Source organism: Ahaetulla prasina, chromosome 5 (assembly GCF_028640845.1).
Source record: "Ahaetulla prasina isolate Xishuangbanna chromosome 5, ASM2864084v1, whole genome shotgun sequence".
NCBI classification, from domain to species: Eukaryota; Metazoa; Chordata; class Lepidosauria; order Squamata; family Colubridae; genus Ahaetulla; species Ahaetulla prasina.
In genome coordinates, this window is record NC_080543.1 from 125,029,784 (window position 1) to 125,048,513 (window position 18,730).

Below are 18,730 nucleotides of genomic sequence, written 5' to 3' on the forward strand. Positions count from 1 at the left end.
GAAATTTCTTCTTAGTTCTAGTTTGCTTCTCTCCTTGATTAGTTTCCACCCATTGCTTCTTGTCCTGCCCTCAGGTGCTTTGGAGAATAGCTTGACTCCCTCTCCTTTGTGGTGACCCCTGAGATATTGGAATATTGCTATCATGTCACTCCTAGCCCTTCTTTTCATCAAACTAGACATCCCCAATTCCAGCAACCGTTCTTTATTTGTTTTAGCCTCCAGTCCTCTAATCATCTTTGTTGCTCTTCTCTACATTCTTTCTAGAGTCTCCACATCTTTTTTACATCGTGGTGACCAAAACTGGATGCAGTATTCCAAGTGTGGCCTTACCCAGGCATTATAAAGTAGAATTAACACTTCACGTGATCTTGATTCTATCCCTCTGTTAATGCAGCCTAGAACTGTGTTGGCTTTTTTGGCAGCTGCAGCACACTGCTGGCTCATATTTAAGTCATTGTCCACTAGGATTGCAAGATCCCTCTCACAGTTACTACTATTGAGCGAGGTACCATCTATACTGTACCTGTGCATTTTGTTTTTCTTGCCTAAATGTAGAACCTTACTTTTTTCACCATTGAATTTCAATGGTTTTGCTCTCTTAGGCACACAAATTCATTTCATTCATGTTCATGAGCTTGCTACATGTCAAGTCATAATATTCCATCTTCTGTAATTATCACCAATGGCCAATTAACGTTGACTTCCATTGCCCTCCGTGATTTTGACAACTCAGGACTGTCTGACCTCTTAGTATCTCCATTGTAAGAATTATAAACTAGTACCCATTTAGCAGAATATTTGTAGCTCAGGGTTGAAAGGAGGGGTCCTTGGTGTTCTTTCAGTTTTCTTGCAGATGTTGCAATACCTGACTAGGTAACATCATCAGTGCTAGACTAGATTATCATTGATGATGTTACCTGATGTGGGTAATGAAGTACATTGTCTGCAAGAAAATAACCAAGCTCAGAGAGCACTAGGCCTAACCCTAACTCCCACTACAATTAGTTTTTAAACTCTATAATATTTATTGCCTTGCTTGCTTTGTTTGCTCATTAAATTTTTAAGACACCTATCTCCCCTACAAGGTGACTCTCAACTTTCAATTAACAAAGCAAGACAGGAGGTCAACCTCTTAGGGTGGAGAAAGACTTCACAAAGAAATAGAAAGGTATCTCCTTTGTGCTAAAGGCGGGGTGGGATTCAGCTGGTTTGGACAGGTTCGGGATGCTATTTTTACATCTGGTTCACCAAACCGGTAGTTGCAAGGACTGACTGGCCCTGCGCCAACTCTTTCTGCCTCTCCCAGGAGTTTTCCTTGTGACCCATTTTGAATGCCAAGTAAGTGCAGTGCCCACACAGAGGCTCTGGGAGGGCAAAAAACAGACCTCCAGGAGGTTTTGGAAGTCTGGAAGGCCTCTAGAGCCTGGGAGAGGCTGTTTTCACCCTCCCAGAAGCTCGAGAAAAGCCTCTGGAGCTTGGGGAGGGCAAAAACGACCCCCACAACCATGGTGCAGGAAGCCAAGTAGGCCAGGCCCACCATGGCCATGCCTACCCATCAACCGGGCAGAGAACTGGTTGCTAAAAATTTTGAATCCCACCCCTGGCTAAAGGCAGTAGCGGCAGTAGTAGGTGTTTCCGGTACTCCAGTAATGCTTAGAAGTTGCTTCTTCTCCACTCACATCTTGGCTGTAAACAGCTGCTCTTCGTACAGTCGCTGCTTTGTGATTTTTGCTACGTGGCATTGCTTCTTGGAAATCAATGGGTGTGACTGGAATACTTATCCCAAGGTGGAACTATTTTGTAACAAGCTTTGCCATCCGGAACCCTCCTTCCGTAGCGCATTAGGGCACCACTTTATCAAGGCTCGGCGGGGAGGAAGAGCTAAGGTGAACATTTATGGACCCACAGAGGTGCAGCCAGTCAAATTGGAAAGCATGTAAAGGAAGACAACTGAGGAGAGAGAAATGCTGCAGATCCTATCGGAAAAATAGTTAAGTAAATAGTCCGTGGTTAATTAGTCTGCCATCCAATGCCTAATTTAACCCTAAGGATTTGCATCCTTATTTCCTTTAAAAAAAAAAAAACCTCTATAAAATAAGGCTAAATTACTACATGGGCAACAGTCAGCCTGCTGCTCAAAGCTCAAACTGAGTGATTTTACATTTAAGATGGAAATGAGATGCAACCCCATCAAAAAGTGCCATAAAATTCAATTTAGATTACTTTGTTTTTTGGGGGGAATCTATTCATTCACTCCCATTATATAGCAGAACAGGCTTATTCTCTCACAAGAATAGGTCATATTCACTTGTATGGGAAAAAAATAGTTTTATTATCTAATGAGAAGAAGTCCATGCACTACTGACAGTCTGGATTGTGAAAAAGAAATCGCTAAATGTCTAATTAATCATTTAAATTCATTCAGATACAAAAGGAATAATTACATCTTTCTAAGCTCTCCGTATTTGCCTTCTAGGAAAAGGGTGCTAGTCTATTTGATACGTTATGTTTTTTTGTTTTTGTTTTTAAATTCCTGGCCTATGACTTAGTCTAGTTATCTGGGGTTTAAGCCACCTTCTTCTGCAAAAGAGATAAAGGGGATTGAATGCAAAATTAAATAAGGATTTTAAAACTTTGTTTCAAAGAATTTTAAAAATGATTTAAAATCAGATTTTGGTCAGTTTTCCATAGGCGAGGCAAAAAATAGCAGTCTCTATAGATTACTAGCCCAATTCTTTTTCAGGCCCTAAGACCATAAAGGAAAGGAAAATTCTTTTTGTGTTATTTGTGTCTGAAACCCTTTAAATGTTTTGAATTTTATTCTGTAAGAACAGAGAAAACTTGAACCATTTTGGTTTAAACATCAGAAGTAAACTTAAGTTAAAAAGGGAAAGGTTCCCCTCACACATATGTGCTAGTCGTTCCCGACTCTAGGGGGCGGTGCTCATCTCCGTTTCAAAGCCAAAGAGTCAGCGCTGTCCGAAGACGTCTCCATGGTCTTGACATCCAGCTGCTGTGGCCTAGAGGTGGAGCTCTTGCCTCACAATCAGGAGGTTGTGAGTTCGATCCTAGGTAGAGGCAGATGTAGGCTCTCCTGCTTGGGCAGGGGGTTGGACTAGATGACCTGCAAGGTCCCTTCCAACTCTGTTAATCTCAGTGCCAAAGGTGCACGGAACTCTGTTACCTTCCCACCAAAGGTGGTCCCTAATTTTTTACGTGCTTTCGAACTGCTAGGTTGGCAGAAGCTGGGACAAGTAACGGGAGCTCACCCTATTACATGGCACTATTTATTTATTTATTTATTTATTTATTTATTTATTTATTTATTTATTTATTTATTATTTAAATTTTTATACCGCCCTTCTCCGAGGACTCAGGGCGGTGTACAATAAAAAATAAAATACAAATAAGAGCAGTTAAAACACAATATAGTTAAAAAAACTGATTCAATAAGCAATAATTAAAAATAGAAGTATAAAAGTCTAAAAAAACATCTACATGAAGCCGCTGGGAGAGATCATCCGTGGTTTCGGGGTGAGTTGTCAGCTGTACACTGATGATACTCAGCTGTACATTTCCACCCTGAACCACCCCAACGAAGCCGTTGATGTGATGACCCGTTGATGTGATGGCACTAGGGATTCGAACCGCTGAACTGCCGACCTTTCGATCGACAAGCTCAGCATCTTAGCCACTGAGCCACCGCATCCCTCTTAAACTTAAGTTAGGTTATCCTTATTTTCTGTTTCATGCACATTCTTACTGTTTAATCCATTTAGTGCCTTTCCATCCATTTCCCTTTTAAATTCCCACAATTATCTATGGACTAAAGAACCCATCATCTGGATATGATTATGGTTTTTTTTCCCTCACAGATAATGACTTTCATGTCTTCAGAAATTTTAAGAAGAGACTGGACAACCATTTGCCTCAAATGATAGAGGGTCTTCTGTTTGAGCAGGAGGTCGAACTAGAAGACTTGCAAGGTCTCTTCCAACTCTGTTACTCTGTTAAAACATCTTAACTTAAGATGTGTAAAACACTATAAATTTGAACTGGAAACGGTGGCAGAAGAACTATAAATACCTATTTATATCCTCAGAATAACGGTGATATTTGTAAAACAGAGAGAAAAGCTGGTCTGAATTCTGGAGCCCTTTTATATCATTTTTGTCTATACCTCACAAAAAATCTGCACTTGGTTTTTTTCAGTGACCACACGTCTCATCTATTTCTAGGTTAGGGGTGTCAAACTCGCTGCGTCACGTTGTCATCACATGACATATCGCAACTTTTTCCCACTCCGCTAAACTGGCAGTGGGCGTGGCCAGCACATGACACATCTGACCCATAGGCCCTGAGTTTGACACACTTGCTCTAGGTGATAAAATTAGATAAAATTAGAGGCCATTAGCAAGAGGAATCAAGATAAAGTTTAAGAAAGAAGTCCATCAGTAAGGGACCTTCGTGGCTGAAAACATCACAAGACATTCACAATGAGCCTCTGTGGCTCAGACTGGTAAGACAGTCTGTTATTAACACAGCTGCTTGCAAATACTGCAGGTTCAAGCCCCACCAGGCCCAAGGTTGACTCAGCCTTTCATCCTTTATAAGGTAGGTAAAATGAGATTGTTGGGGGCAATAAGTTGACTTTGTATATAAATATGCAAATAGGATGAAGACTATTGCTAACATAGTATAAGCCGCTTTGAGTCTTCGGAGAAAGGCGGGATATAAATGCAAATTAAAAAAAAAACAAATAATGTTCTTCCAGTAGAATAGAATGACAAGAGTTGGAAGGGACCTTGGAGGTCATCTAGTTCAACCCCATTTCAGACAAATGGGTGTCCAGTGCTTCTTATAAAAACCTCCAGTGATGGGGAGGAAAGGAAGGAAGGAAGGAGGGAAGGAAGGAAGGAAGGAAGGAAGGAAGGAAGGAAGGAAGGAAGGAGGGAGGTCATCTAGCTCAACCCCCTGATCAGGCAGTAATCCTATCAAGCTCCTTAAACAGGATCAGTTTCTGATCTGACCTGGTTTGCCTTCCCTCCTTAGATCAACTCTTCCAGATCTGCCTTCTTCTGCCTTCATTCCTCTTATGTTGTCTTATCCTTCTGCTGCTGCTGTCTGTTCGTAGATTTGCATGCTTGAGGACTGGAGAGATTCCTATTTGGGTCCCATCTAGCTGATGTCTGGTGGGAACAGTAAAGTTGGTAGCTGATGGAGGCTTTAAAAACCAAATCATGACATGCTGTGAACCACAGCTTTTAAACCAAAAGTTAAATAAGGTTCCAAGGAAATGCTGCTAGATCTAGCTCTTTGATGTGAATAATTTCCTATCCATTCCTGTTCACGGATATTTTAGAATCAGAACTAAAATCCAACTGAAGCCTACATACATTGACCAATACTTGATTAGAGCTAGGAACCAAAGATCTTTGTGGGCAGAGAAAATAGGTGAAAAGGAGATATTCTCCATCAGAAATTGAAGAATTTATCTCTATTTTAACGTGAAACTAATCTGATTTCTAGAAATCTCAGTGGGATAAACTCAGTGGGTTATGCATGTCCCAGCTACAAGAGAAGTAGCTGGGATAGGCATATCCTTGAAATTACCTTATAATGCTCAAGGAACATGTTCTGCGGTATGAGCTGCGGTGGCGCAGTGGTTAGAGTGCAGTACTGCAGGTTACTTCTGCTGACTGCCGGCTGCCTGCAATCTGGCAGTTCAAATCTCAACAGGCTCAAGGTTGACTCAGCCTTCCATCCTTCCGAAGTGGGTAAAATGAGGACTTAGATTGTTGGGGACAATAGGCTGAATCTATAAACCGCTCAGAGAAGGCTGTAAAGCACTATAAAGCGGTACATAAGCCTAAGTGCTATTGCTATCACAGATCTGATCTTATCATCTACTTCAAAAGCATTTCAGAAGTACATCCTCTTCCATCACGTTTGTGAGAACTGGTATAAAAAATGCAGGAAAACTTCCCTGCATAATGCACATTAAAGGTAAAGGTAAAGGTTCCCCTCGCACATACATGCTAGTCGTTCCTGACTCTAGGGGGTGTTGCTCATCTCCGTTTCAAAACCGAAGAGCCAGCACTGTCCAAAGACGTCTCCGTGGTCATGTGGCCGACATGACTCAACGCCAAAGGCGCACGGAACACTGTTACCTTCCCACCAAAGGTGGTCCCTATTTTTTCTACTTGCATTTTTATGTGCTTTCAAAACTGCTAGGTTGGCAGAAGCTGGGACAAGTAACGGGAGCTCACCCCTTTACACGGACGCACTAGGGATTCGAACCGCTGAGCTGCCGACCTTTTGATCGACAAGCTCAACGTCCTAGCCCCTGAGCCACCGCGTCCCCTTATAATGCACATTACTCTGCGGTTATTAAATCCAAAGTAAAAAAAAAATCATTGAATGAAATCACTCAACCAAAACCGCATGGATGTGGACATCCTGAACTCTTTTTTTACAGTACGAGAACCAATAAAGTTGAGAGCTTATTTTCTTTTTCATTAATTTCCTTTCCAAATTTCAATATGCTAAAAACGATAAAAGCCTTCGGCCACTGGTTGTGCGCTAAAATGCAGCTCATAAGTGCCAGTAAATCACATCCCAGCATGCAGATATGGTCTGTGTTCCTATACGTGCTGTGCAAAGGACGCATGATGCATTTGTTCAGAGCATCATGCTTAAGCAGGTACTCGCTTAATGGGCATAGAAAATTTTCCAAGGTTAGTTGAAATGAATTATGAAGTATGCAAATTTTTCTACGCCTGTGGCGCATGGGAAAAAACGCATAACTGACATACTGTCTTATCCTTGGGCATATGTATTTTATAAATTATGGAATGGATAGATGAGAGAGAGAAGAGAGATGACAGGGCAAGACAAAGAGAGGAGAAAACAAGAGAGGAGAGAGGAAAGAGGGAAAGATAGAGAGATGGGGGGGAGAGAGATAGACAGAGAGTAAGAGAGTAAATATTAAGTTAGCAAGCTATGTTGTCTAGATAAGCTTCAGAAGCACACATCAAGATTCCAAAATTAACTCCAAAAATAAACTATAATTGCTGTTAGTAAATGTTTCAAAACATTTATTTAGACAATACGGTCTTAAGCATATCCTCTACACCTGATGAATACGTTGTTGCTTATGAAATATCCAATATGTTTTTTCTTTTCTTTTCACAGTTAATAACAAACAATTTCTCCTCTCTCTGGCTTTGCTTTTATTTCTCCACCATGGAACCATATAGTATCTACTTACGTGCTTAGCAACCTTCAGTGGAAATAAAGGTTTTAAATCTAAAGTACAAAAGTTACATTCTGTTCCCTTTTGAGCAAAATGGAAACTTGCTGTATTAAATATTGAATGCAGAAAGATTTTTATATTGCTTTCTTATATCTTTGGGTTCTGCTGTTTGTCTCTGGGCAGAGAACAGTTTTTCAAGACTGTATCTAGCAATGGCTGATTCTAACAATGGAACAAGAGAGCTATTTTCCCCATTTCTTCATCTCCTCAAATTTTCCCAAGACCTTTTCAAAAGCATCACTCAGTTTCCAATGTCAAATTGGTGTGAGAACTGGGGGGGGGGGGAAACCCTATTTTCTCCCTTTTAAGTGTCAGGATCATCCTATGGACAAAAGTGTTTTGGGTGTCATTCTTGAATTCTAACACCATTCGTATCAAAATTTGCTGTAATATTTACAGAACAGGATCTCAAATCTTTGTTTAGCCCTCCAAATTTATGTCTAATTAAAATGTCTAAATTACTAGTGCATCGCATGAGCTCCTAAACACTGTTGCTATTATTACACACTGGGAGTGCGGTTTATAGGCCTATATACAAATCAGCTATAATTTTATTCAGAGTGGGATGTTAAGATTGGTTTAGTTTACAAGCTGAGTTCTGCAATAGAGGCACTGGATCTGAGCTGCATTAAGACGCTGGAATAGTTGTCTGCAGTTAGGCACAACGATGGGCAAACTATGTTGTGATGTAAAGGGTAGACACTTGAGTTTTAAACTAAGCAAAATAATTCATTGTAAACTTTTGAAGAGGCTATTACCGTATTTTTCAGAGCTTAAGATGCACCTTAGTTTTTGGGAAGGAAAATAAGAAAAAAGCTGATTGGTGGGTAGATCAGCCACCTGGAATACCCCCAATCAGCTGTTCCCAGAGGTGAACTTTAGCAACAGGTTCGTTGGTTGTGAGCTCTGTGCCTTTCTTTCTTTCTTTTTTTTCTGCCTCTGAAATATCTGAAACTCCATTTCAGGAAAAAAAAGGTTTTTTTTCTGCATCTGAAAGCCTCCAAAACAGCTTTTTTTTCTGAAGCTTTGTTTGGAGGCTTTTTTTCTGAAGCTTCTTTCAGAGGCTTTTATTCTGAAGCTCTGTTTGGAGGCTTTTTTCCTGAAGCTTTTTTCAGAGGCTTTTATTCTGAAGGACTGTCTGTACTCTGTTCAATCTCCTTTCTTTGCCATTGGTATATAGATTAACCTCTTCCAATCTGTTGGTTATTGAGTCATTCTTCAGATTCGTTAGCATAGTTTGGTTAGAACGTTTACTGATTCTTCTTTTGCTGCTTGCCATATTATTTTAGAGAAAAAGCCTTTCAGAGGCTTTTTTCCTGAAGCTTCTTTCAGAGGCTTCTTTCAGCCTCTGAAATTTCCTTTTGGGAGGCTGGGCAGGGCTATAAGATGCACCCAGGTTTTCACCCTCTTTTTTTGGGGGGAAAAGGTGCATCTTATGCTCCAAAAAAATACGGTATTTAGGAATTATTTTGGATTATGATTGTTAGTTTTGATACCCTGCATTTTGTTCTGGGAAGTCGGGGTGGGGGGGTGGGGGGTAAGGGGGAGGGGAACTGGGGGGGTTTGAGGGTAGAGATGGAGTGATGGTTAATGTACAGGGATTATTGAAGATGTATAAATATAATTAATGTAGGGTCGGGTCTGCCCAGTTACCATTTTAGAACGGTGGGGAGGGAGAAAAGAGAGAGTAGGAGGTAGGAAAGAGGAGAAGAGGAAGGAAGAGGGGTAGAAGAGGGAGAAGGAGTGGAGGGTGGAGGGAGGAGAGGATGTAGATAAGAGAAGGAGAGGAAGGTTTGGAAAGTAAAAGAAGGTAGAAGAGGGAAGAGTGTTAAAAAGGGGGGTGGTGACTGGGCAAGCCCGACTAATTGTATATAACTATACATTGGATGAATTATTTGATATGATTGTAAAAATAAAACTTTAAAAAAAAACAACAGTATTTGGATGAGACAGTCAATAATGATATTTATTTATTTTATTGATTTATTTATTTTGTCACACAGTATATATAAGCATAAGCATGAAATAACTATACAATATATAAGCATATATATATAAGCATAAGTATGTAATAATTATATTAATTGGATATAATGAAAGGAAACAATAGGACAGGAATGGTAGGCACTCTTGTGCTCTTATGCACGCCCCTTAGATAAAATATATCAGGTGGCAACAGAACGTGAATGGGGCATTTTAAATGATTGAATGGGACATTTTAAATATCCTTACAAAAAAGACAATAAAGAGGAAAAGAGCTGTGGGTTTGGTGACCAACTCCTTTTGAGTCAATCTGGTCTGTATATAGGATTAAGGGGTCTTTGGTGCTCTCTGAATTTGGTTGTTTCCTTGCAGACATTTCTTGCATGCTCTAATGATGCTATCTAGTTTGAGTAATGAAACACGTGCAAGAAAACAATGGAGCTCAGAGAGTGCCAAGGACCACTCATTTCAACCCTGAGCTACAAAACTTCTCCTTGATTTGTCTATGGAGATTCTCAGTCATCCAGGTTTTGGTTGTCTCAAAGGTGCTTTTTCAAGAGGCAACTGGGCTGTCTGGTTTTTAGTTTTTCTTTGAAGATGTTTCACTTCTCATCCAAGCAGCTTCTTCAGTCTGACTGGATGATGGGGAATAGAAGGATTTACCATATTTTTTTGGATTATAACATGCACTTCCCCTCCAAAAGAGTGTGAAAATTTGGGTGCGTCTTATACACTGAATGTAGGCCCGCCCATGAGACCAAAAACACGAGGCATGGCCGATGGTCTGTGTAATCCCTACAGCCTGGAACAGCTGATTGGCAGTATTCCAGGAGGCCAATCCACCTGCCAATCAGCTGCTCATGCGGAATCAGGCTGCAATAATGTGCTGAAGCTGACCTCGCTGTTCGCTATTTGCTGCAAGGATATGTCAGACATCCAGAAAGCAAACGCAAGTAACTGATTCAATAACTTCTTATTATATGTAATATAACACATGAAGTAAATATACAGTATCAAAAGCACGTTTTCTAATGTGGTAGTAAATAACAAGCAAAACACAAGCAGAGGAGAGGAGTTTCAGTTTTAGGTTCAGAGCTCAGCACAGCATGCAAGCTAAGCCACACCCAGGCTCCTTGCTGTCCCCTTGTTGCTCACACAGCAAATACTCTTTCAGTTTCCGAACAGCCCGCAACTCTCTCACATACTGACAGGATGCTAGCCAGATGAATTACCAATGGATGCTGGTAGGCAGAGGCAGAATTTTTTTTTATTTCCCCCCAAAATAACTAAGGTGCATCTTATACACTTATTTATAAGTGAATAAAAACACACTTATTTATTCAAGCGGGACTGGCATAATAGTTTTGAATTTTAATTTGGGGTTTTTATTAATATTTTTAAAATTTTAAATCTAAATTTTTAATTATCAGCCTTTTGTAATCTGCTATGTTTTAAATGTTGGTTTTAATTGCATATATCTTGTGTTTTATCTTTGGCTGTACACCGCCCTGAGTCCTTTGGGAGAAGGGCGGTATAAAAATTTAATAAATAATAATAATAATAATAATAATAATAATAATAATAATAATAATAATAATAATAATAATAATAATAATAATAATAATAATAATAATAATAATAATAATAATAATAATAATACTCCGGAGCATCTTATACTCCGAAAAATACAATATATTCCTTGCAGACAGCTGGTCATTTGCATTCTTTTAGAGAGTTGTTAAGGCCACTTGGAGGTGCATCTGTGTTCTTTGGTTCACTTGAGTAGTGCGAAAGGGTGAGGAGCCTTCTTGGAACTGCTGAAAGGACTGTGTTATAAATTGGAGGTAGATGGTGTTGTATCCCCCCAGCATTGATTTCAATTTTGAGATAAATGGCAAAAAATGAAAGAGGGGTCAAAGAGGCCATCTTTGTCAAAATTGAAAACCTTTCTTTCTCAACAGAGGGGGAGGGATATGACATCATTTATCGCCACTCTACAACATGGTTCTTTCAGCAGTTCCAAGAAGGCTCCACACCCATTTGCACTCCTCGGGTCACCCTGTGAACACAGATAAACCTCCAAGTGGCCTCAGTGACTCTCTAAAAGAATGCAAAGGACCAGCTGTTTGCAAGGAATATAAATCCTTCTATTCCCCACCATCCAGTCAGAGCTGAAGAACATCTTGGATGAGAAGCGAAACGTCTTCAAAGAAAAACAAGAAAGTCCAGTTGCCTCTTGAAAAAAGCACTTTGGGGACCTTCTCCTTGATTGTGTACAGCATTTTCTTAAATTTCCCTTACAAAGGAGCACATTGAATCAAGTTAGTAATGAAGCCCTACTATAGGTAGGGACTATAATTTCATCTAGGAACACTAATGTCATAAATGTTGCTCCCAATAAAGACATTTTTAGACATCTGGAATATCTGATTGCCTTTCTATATCCTATAATTAGCAAAGCTTTCTGAGATAACATCGCAGTCCATGAAATTGGTGCTGGTAGTGGAGAGGATGAGAAGGAATTATACTGAATAGCATAACATAGCATAGCATAGCATAGCATAGCATAGCATAGCATAGCATAGCATAGCTGTCGTGTCCCACTCCTCCTGTTACGGCCGGGTCTGGGAAGTCTGTATCAAGCGTGGCTACGAAGCCTCTGCAGCTTTGCCAAATTCCTGTCAGAGCTCTCAGGGCAGGCAGGAATCCAAGGTGTGACTTCAGCAACCAGATGAGACTTTGCCTGACTCAAGGAATGCCAAAAAGCAGATCCTTTATATAGGCCATGGGGTGTGGCTCCATGACTTAGCACTTATCCAGGCCTGCGCCTCCCTTCCTTTTGCTGACGTCGCCTCTCCATTCTCCGGAAGCGGGGATCTGTCCACTGTGTCTTTTCGTCCTCCTACTCAGCCGACGGCAATTCTAGCTCGTGGCTGGCTTCATGCTCACACGCTGTAGGGAGGTTTTTTTGCTCAGTCTGTCCAGGCATGGTGCCAGGGCTGGGGGCTGGAGGCATGCCAGGCCATTCTTCTTCACTATCAGTCTCTGGCTCAGATAGCAGGAAATGGGAGGGGCCCGGCTGAGGAGAGGAGGGCGGGCGAGGCACAACAATAGCATAGCATAGCATAGCATAGCATAGCATAGCATAGCATAGCATAGCATAGCATAGCATAGCATAGCATAGCATATAATTTTTTTATTGGCCAAATGTGATTGGACCCACAAGGAATTTATCTTGGTGCATACATTCTCAGTATACATAAAAGAAAAGATACCTTCATCAAGAAACATTAACAGACATTTGAAAGTATTGAGCCATACGTCTGTTTCTAAACTTAAAAGAAAAACCACACTGGGCTTATAACAGGAGCTTGGAGATAGTTGGAAGATATATTGATTGCTTGATTCTAAGGCTGAGAAATTATTGTGCAACTTGTGTTGAACACCACACTACAGCTGAGAAATAAAATAATATACTATTTCCCCCCAGTACTTGAAATTATAACACACAACTAACGGTCGTAGATGTAAAGCCAGCAAGGTCAAAGTAAGAATAGTACAAGCAAAAAAAAAAAGTATAAATCTGGCTGAGGTTGAACAAAAGAGGTTGTGTTATTGTTTGTCATAATAAAAATACAAATATTTTGTTATTTTGTTTTTTAATTAAATTTGCACCCCATATTATATCCCCTAATTAAGTACTAACTTGGTGCCTTCCTAATTGTGCCACATTATGATAATTTTGAATATATTTAAACTTATTTCAACAGTACATCTGCTAGGTTAGAGAAACTATTGGCCATTTGCTGATACTTCACAAAATCCAATTCTTCCCCCCCCCATGCCTAGCATTTAATCATAGAAAGCTTAGTAAAGAGGAACCTTGCTTAGCCATGGCTATTATATTTTCTCAGACTCCAGCCTGAGGTTTTTGATAGTTAGTCCATCTATCTGGCAAGAACGAGATGATTCTTGTCCAGTCATCTAATATTACTAAACCTGGACTGCAGTACTCCAGATAACCACTAGATGACAACAAACCCTTTTTACAACCCTGTAATCTGTTAATTCAGAGTAGAGTGGGAATGACTGGATGTAGTTGAGCATTTACTGGCCAGATGCCCTTCTTGTTGACATACAGAGTTCACAGCAAATATTTTCTCTTTGCGCACTGGGAAACATCTGCCGCTACCTAGGATTGAACTCTCAACCTTCCGAGTGGGAGGCGAGAGTCTTCACCACTAGGACACCATGCTGCTCATTATTAGGTGACAACAAAGAGACACAGAAATATGTCATCTAGCGGTCACCCAGATTTTAGCCTGGATACGTTGATCCTAATTCATCTTCTTTAATTATGTCTTGGTACTTTCTACCATGTTGGCTATTTGAAACAAGCCAACAAACAAATCATACACATCTCATTTAAATACCTTTAAAAAGATATTTATTCTGCCTATAATTGTGTCACAGTATATGTGCTTAATAGCATCGTGACAAGGCGTAATCACCACCACTTCATCTAACTCAGAATTGCATAATAAAAGGCACACGCCGTAATATATGCACAAAAAGGTTTTCTTTGTTTTTTAATCATATACAAAAATGACCTTATCCGGCCCTTTAATGCTGAGTCAGCCTCTGTCTATTTTAATTGGCATTTTAAATAATACAGTAGTTTAATGTGCGTTTTCAAGCTGAGCAGGGGCTATTCTCCCTTTCAGATTAATAGAAAATAACATGAAATTGTTTACTCTGGCTTGTTGACTTTGACGTAGCTTTACAGAATGGCACTGAGAAGCTATATCCAGATTGGAGGGCAAATAAAAAAAAATTAAAGAAAAGAAGGATATCTTTTAAACTATTTGTTTTTCCTCAAGTAGTACATTTTTAGATGCTGTATATCTAAGCTCTTTTTGTATATGGGTAGATAGCATAACAAAATCAATAAAATAGAGAATAGAAATATTATTTCTATCTTACTGATCGAGAAAGGAAGGACTACAACAGGGGTCAGCAACCTGCAGCTCTGGAGCAACATGTGGCTCCTTCATCCCTCTGCTGTGGCTTCCTGTCGCTCAAAATATGCTGTACAACCGCCAATGTGCGACACCCACCGGCACACAATTTATTGAGCTTTTCGACCCCCAGTACGCCAACCATGGATAAATAAGTTTTTTAATACATAGCATAAAGGTAAAAAATGACATATGCGGTGCTATCTTCATTTTAGATGTCAAAAGGGTTTTGTGGCTCCCGGTGTTTTCTTTTCTGTGGGAAACGGGTCCAAATGGTTCTTTGAGTGTTTAAGGTTGCAGACCCCTGGACTACACCATCATAGATAACAAATTACTTGGCTGACTATCAGTGGTGAAATCCAATTTTTTTTACTACTGGTTCTGTGGGCGTGGCGTGGCTTGGTGGGTGTGGCTTGGTGGGCATGGCAGGGGAAGGATACTGCATTACACATGTCACACGTTCTACATTAAGTTTCAGGCTTTAAGTGTCAATTTATCATGCCTGATCACATATGTTGTGGCTCCAGCCCCCGAACCTGGCCCCATGCCTGAAAGTGACTCCGAGAGTGAGGGGGAAGGGCTGGTAAGGCTTACCTCAGAAGCACCGATTCCTTTGGCCCAGCTTCAGGAGCCAGAATCAGGCCAGTCGGAGGACGTAATGAGGCCGACACGCCCTGATTCCTCCCTTCCTCAGGCTAGGCCTTCAGATGCAGCTGATAATAATACTAATCAAGCCTGGATCGACCCGTGCTTCAGAAGATTAGAGAGGCAGCATCATCAAAGGGAAGGGTGGGGCAGGAGCCCCACCCCACAGGATATATAAGGAGCTTTGGGACTGCTCTCAGTTCCACGGGAAGCAAATTAGCCGAACCATTTCGAAGAGAGCTGAAGTCTTACTCTGTTTGAACTTTTTTGGCAGGCAGCTGCATTTTCTCTGCCAGGACTGATAAGAGCCATGAATCCACTCGCTGTAGGCCAGCTCGTTACTCCAAAGTGGAGACGGAGACAGAACATCATAGTTTCATAGCGAAATACGGGTGTCCAGCTAGTATACTGTGTATTTGTTCTAGATTTGCTCACTTGATGAACAGTTTACTTTTTACACTGGAAGTACAGCCTAAATGATTTGTTTTGGTTTTTGTTTCTTTGTTTTGTTTTGATTTCTGTAGGAGAACATCATGGAGGTGATTAGAAATCAAGAATTTTTGCTGCTGCCAGCAGAGGAACTTCACAAACTTCTTGCCAGTGATGATGTGAATGTTCCTGATGAAGAAACCATTTTCCATGCCTTAATGAAGTGGGTCAAATATGACCTTCAAAGGAGATGTAATGATTTGAGTATGTTACTTGCCTACATCCGACTACCACTTCTTCCTCCCCAGGTAAATGTTTAGTTACCTCTGGATATGTCTCTCTCTCACCCTCTGTGTTTGTGTTTGGATTTCAAAGTCAATATCTTCCTCAACTATGAAATATGCATTTAAGGTGGCACGTACAAAATTCTGGAACAAGAGATGTTTGTAGAACTTAAGGAACAAAAGAAAGTATTCCTAAAGAGTGTGTTGTGCTTTTCCAGCACACAATCCAGCTGTTCTGGAGATGGACCTGCAGGTTTTTGGAAGTTACCATACTTTTCGGAGTATAAGATACACTTCCCCCCCAAAAAAAGAGTGTGGAAACATTGGTGTGTCTTATATACCAAATACAGCCGGTTTTGGCCTCCCGAAACCCTGCCTGTTTTCCACAAAAACACACTCATTTTTTGCAAAAACAGGATGTGCAGAGAGTTTGGGAGGCCTGCAGAGTGCTCCTGGGGGCCGGGGAGGGCAAAAACATGATGCGTGGGGGGTTGGGGAGGCCAAAAATGGGCCCATTTCTCACAAAAATGGGATGCGCAGAGGGTTTGGGAGGCCTGCAGAGTGCTCCTGGGAGAGCAGGGAGGGCAAAAACGAGATGCACCGAGTCCAAAAACTATTTTTTTTTCTTGTTTCCCTCTTCAAAATCTTGGTGCATTTTATACTCCGGTGCATCTTATAGTTTGAAAAATACGATCAATCTCTGAACAAGAAACGTTTTGCGGTGCTTTATTTCTGTTTTGGAGCAGAGCAGTATCTAGGACATCACGATCTGCTTCTGATTTGGAGGACTATCCGTTGAAAAACTTCTGGGCGTCTCTTCCTCACCACCAAAAGATGGATTGGCGTAATATAGAAAATAAATAAACTTTTATTTTTCCCTTCCTGTGAATCTTTTTCATAGATTTTCTCTTCAAAATATGATTAAACATACAAACAAGAAAGTAAAAATATTAGCCTGCGTAATGATAAACTTACCAAATGAATAAACAAGCCCATTGATTACCATTCTTAGCATATCATCAATATGCCTATAAGAAAATAAATAAGCATCAGAAAACCTCACTCCCTAATTAAAAAAAGAATAATTAAAAACATAACATGTCTGTCTATGGAGATTCTCAGTCATGCAGGTCATGGTTGTCCCAAAAGTGCTTTTTCAAGAGGCAACTGGACTTTCTGGTTTTACTTTGAAGATGTTTCCCTTTTCAACCAAGAAGCTTCTTCAGCTCTGACTGGATGGTGGGGAATGGAAGGATTTATACTCCTTTCAGATAGCTGGTCATTTGCATTCTTTTAGTGGGTCCTTAAGGCTGGAGGTTTATCTGTGTCCTTGGGGTCATCTGAGTGGTGAAAATGGGTGTGGAGCCTTCTTGGAACTGTTGAAAGAATGCAAAAGATCAACTGTCTGCAAGGAGTGTAGCTGAAGAAGCTTCTTGGAGGAGAAGTGAAACATCTTCAAAGAAAAACCAGAGCATCCAGCTGCCTCTTGAAAAAAAGCATCTTTGGGATAACATGTCTATGTTTCTTATATGGAGAAAAAAATATTTATGAAGTTTCTTTTCAAAACCAGTCTAATGCACATCCACGTACCCATCAGAAGGGGAAAATAAATAAATAAATCATCACGTTTCCTTGGATCGTCCTAGCTTCAATCTTAGTTGGTGGATTCTCTACTCAGACAGTATTGATAGAAAACACGGAAATGGTGGCATGGAAGCATTTTGCAAAAGAGATATTAATTATGGTGTACAATTAGCACAGGGGCCCCCCAAGGCTGTGTGCTCTCCCCACTTCTCTTCTCTCTGTATACCAATGACTGCATCTCCAATGATCCATTTGTTAAGCTACTGAAGTTCGCAGATGACACAACAGTGATTGGTCTCATTCGAGACAATGACGAATCCGCATATAGACGAGAGGTCGAACGACTAGCCTTGTGGTGCAACCAAAACAATCTGGAACTGAACACACTCAAAACCGTAGAAATGGTGGTAGACTTTAGGAAAAACCCTTCCATACTTCCACCTCTCACAATACTTGACAACACAGTATCAACAGTAGAAACCTTCAAATTTCTGGGTTCTATCATATCGCAAGATCTCAAATGGACAGCTAACATCAAAACATCATTAAAAAGGACAACAAAGAATGTTCTTTCTGCGCCAACTCAGTAAGCTCAAACTGCCCAAGGAGCTGCTGATCCAATTCTACAGAGGAATTATTGAGTCTGTCATTTGCACCTCTATAACTGTCTGGTTCGGTTCTGCAACCCAACAAGAAAAACACAGACTTCAGAGGATAATTAGAACTGCAGAAAAAATAATTGCTACCAACTTGCCTTCCATTGAGGACCTGTATACTGCACGAATCAAGAAGAGGGCCGTGAAAATATTTGCAGATCCCTCGCATCCTGGACATAAACTGTTTCAACTCCTACCCTCAAAACGACGCTATAGAGCACTGCACACCAGAACAACTAGACACAAGAACAGTTTTTTCCCGAAGGCCATCACTCTGCTAAACAAATAATTCCCTCAACACTGTCAGACTATTTACTGAATCTGCAGTAATTAATTTAATTTAATTAATTTAATTAATCGTTTCATAGTTCCCATCACCAATCTCTTTCCACTTATGACTGTATGACTATAACTTGTTGCTGGCAATCCTTATGATTTATATTGATATATTATCATCAATTGTGTTGTAAATGTTGTACCTTGATGAACGTATCTTTTCTTTTATGTACACTGAGAGCATATGCACCAAGACAAATTCCTTGTGTGTCCAATCACACTTGGCCAATAAAATTCTATTCTATTCTATTCTATTCTAATATCTGAGAGTCAGAGAACTGAAGCTCACTTATAATTGAATCTGGACTTCAGCTGAGAGCCCACTCCCTGAAAAGAACTGTTGTGATCCACCAGCAGCCTGCAGAGCTGGCAACGGAGTCGGACAGTGATGAGGCTGAGGTGAGGCCAAGGTCATCGGGGAGTGAGGTGCGGACTCTAGAGCCTCCATAGGCTGACAGTAGTGAGGCAGACAGAAGGAGC

General features: G+C 40.5%; 1 protein-coding gene across 2 annotated transcripts in view; it reads left to right on the forward strand.

Moving 5' to 3' along the window:
* KLHL1 (kelch like family member 1) overlaps positions 1-18,730 on the forward strand; it is a 168,008-nt gene that overhangs the window by 82,441 nt on the left and 66,837 nt on the right. For both annotated transcript variants that reach the window (XM_058186471.1, XM_058186472.1), the window contains exon 5: positions 15,486-15,698. In XM_058186471.1, coding sequence (XP_058042454.1) covers positions 15,486-15,698 — 213 coding nt within the window. The remainder of the gene's footprint in view (positions 1-15,485; positions 15,699-18,730) is intronic.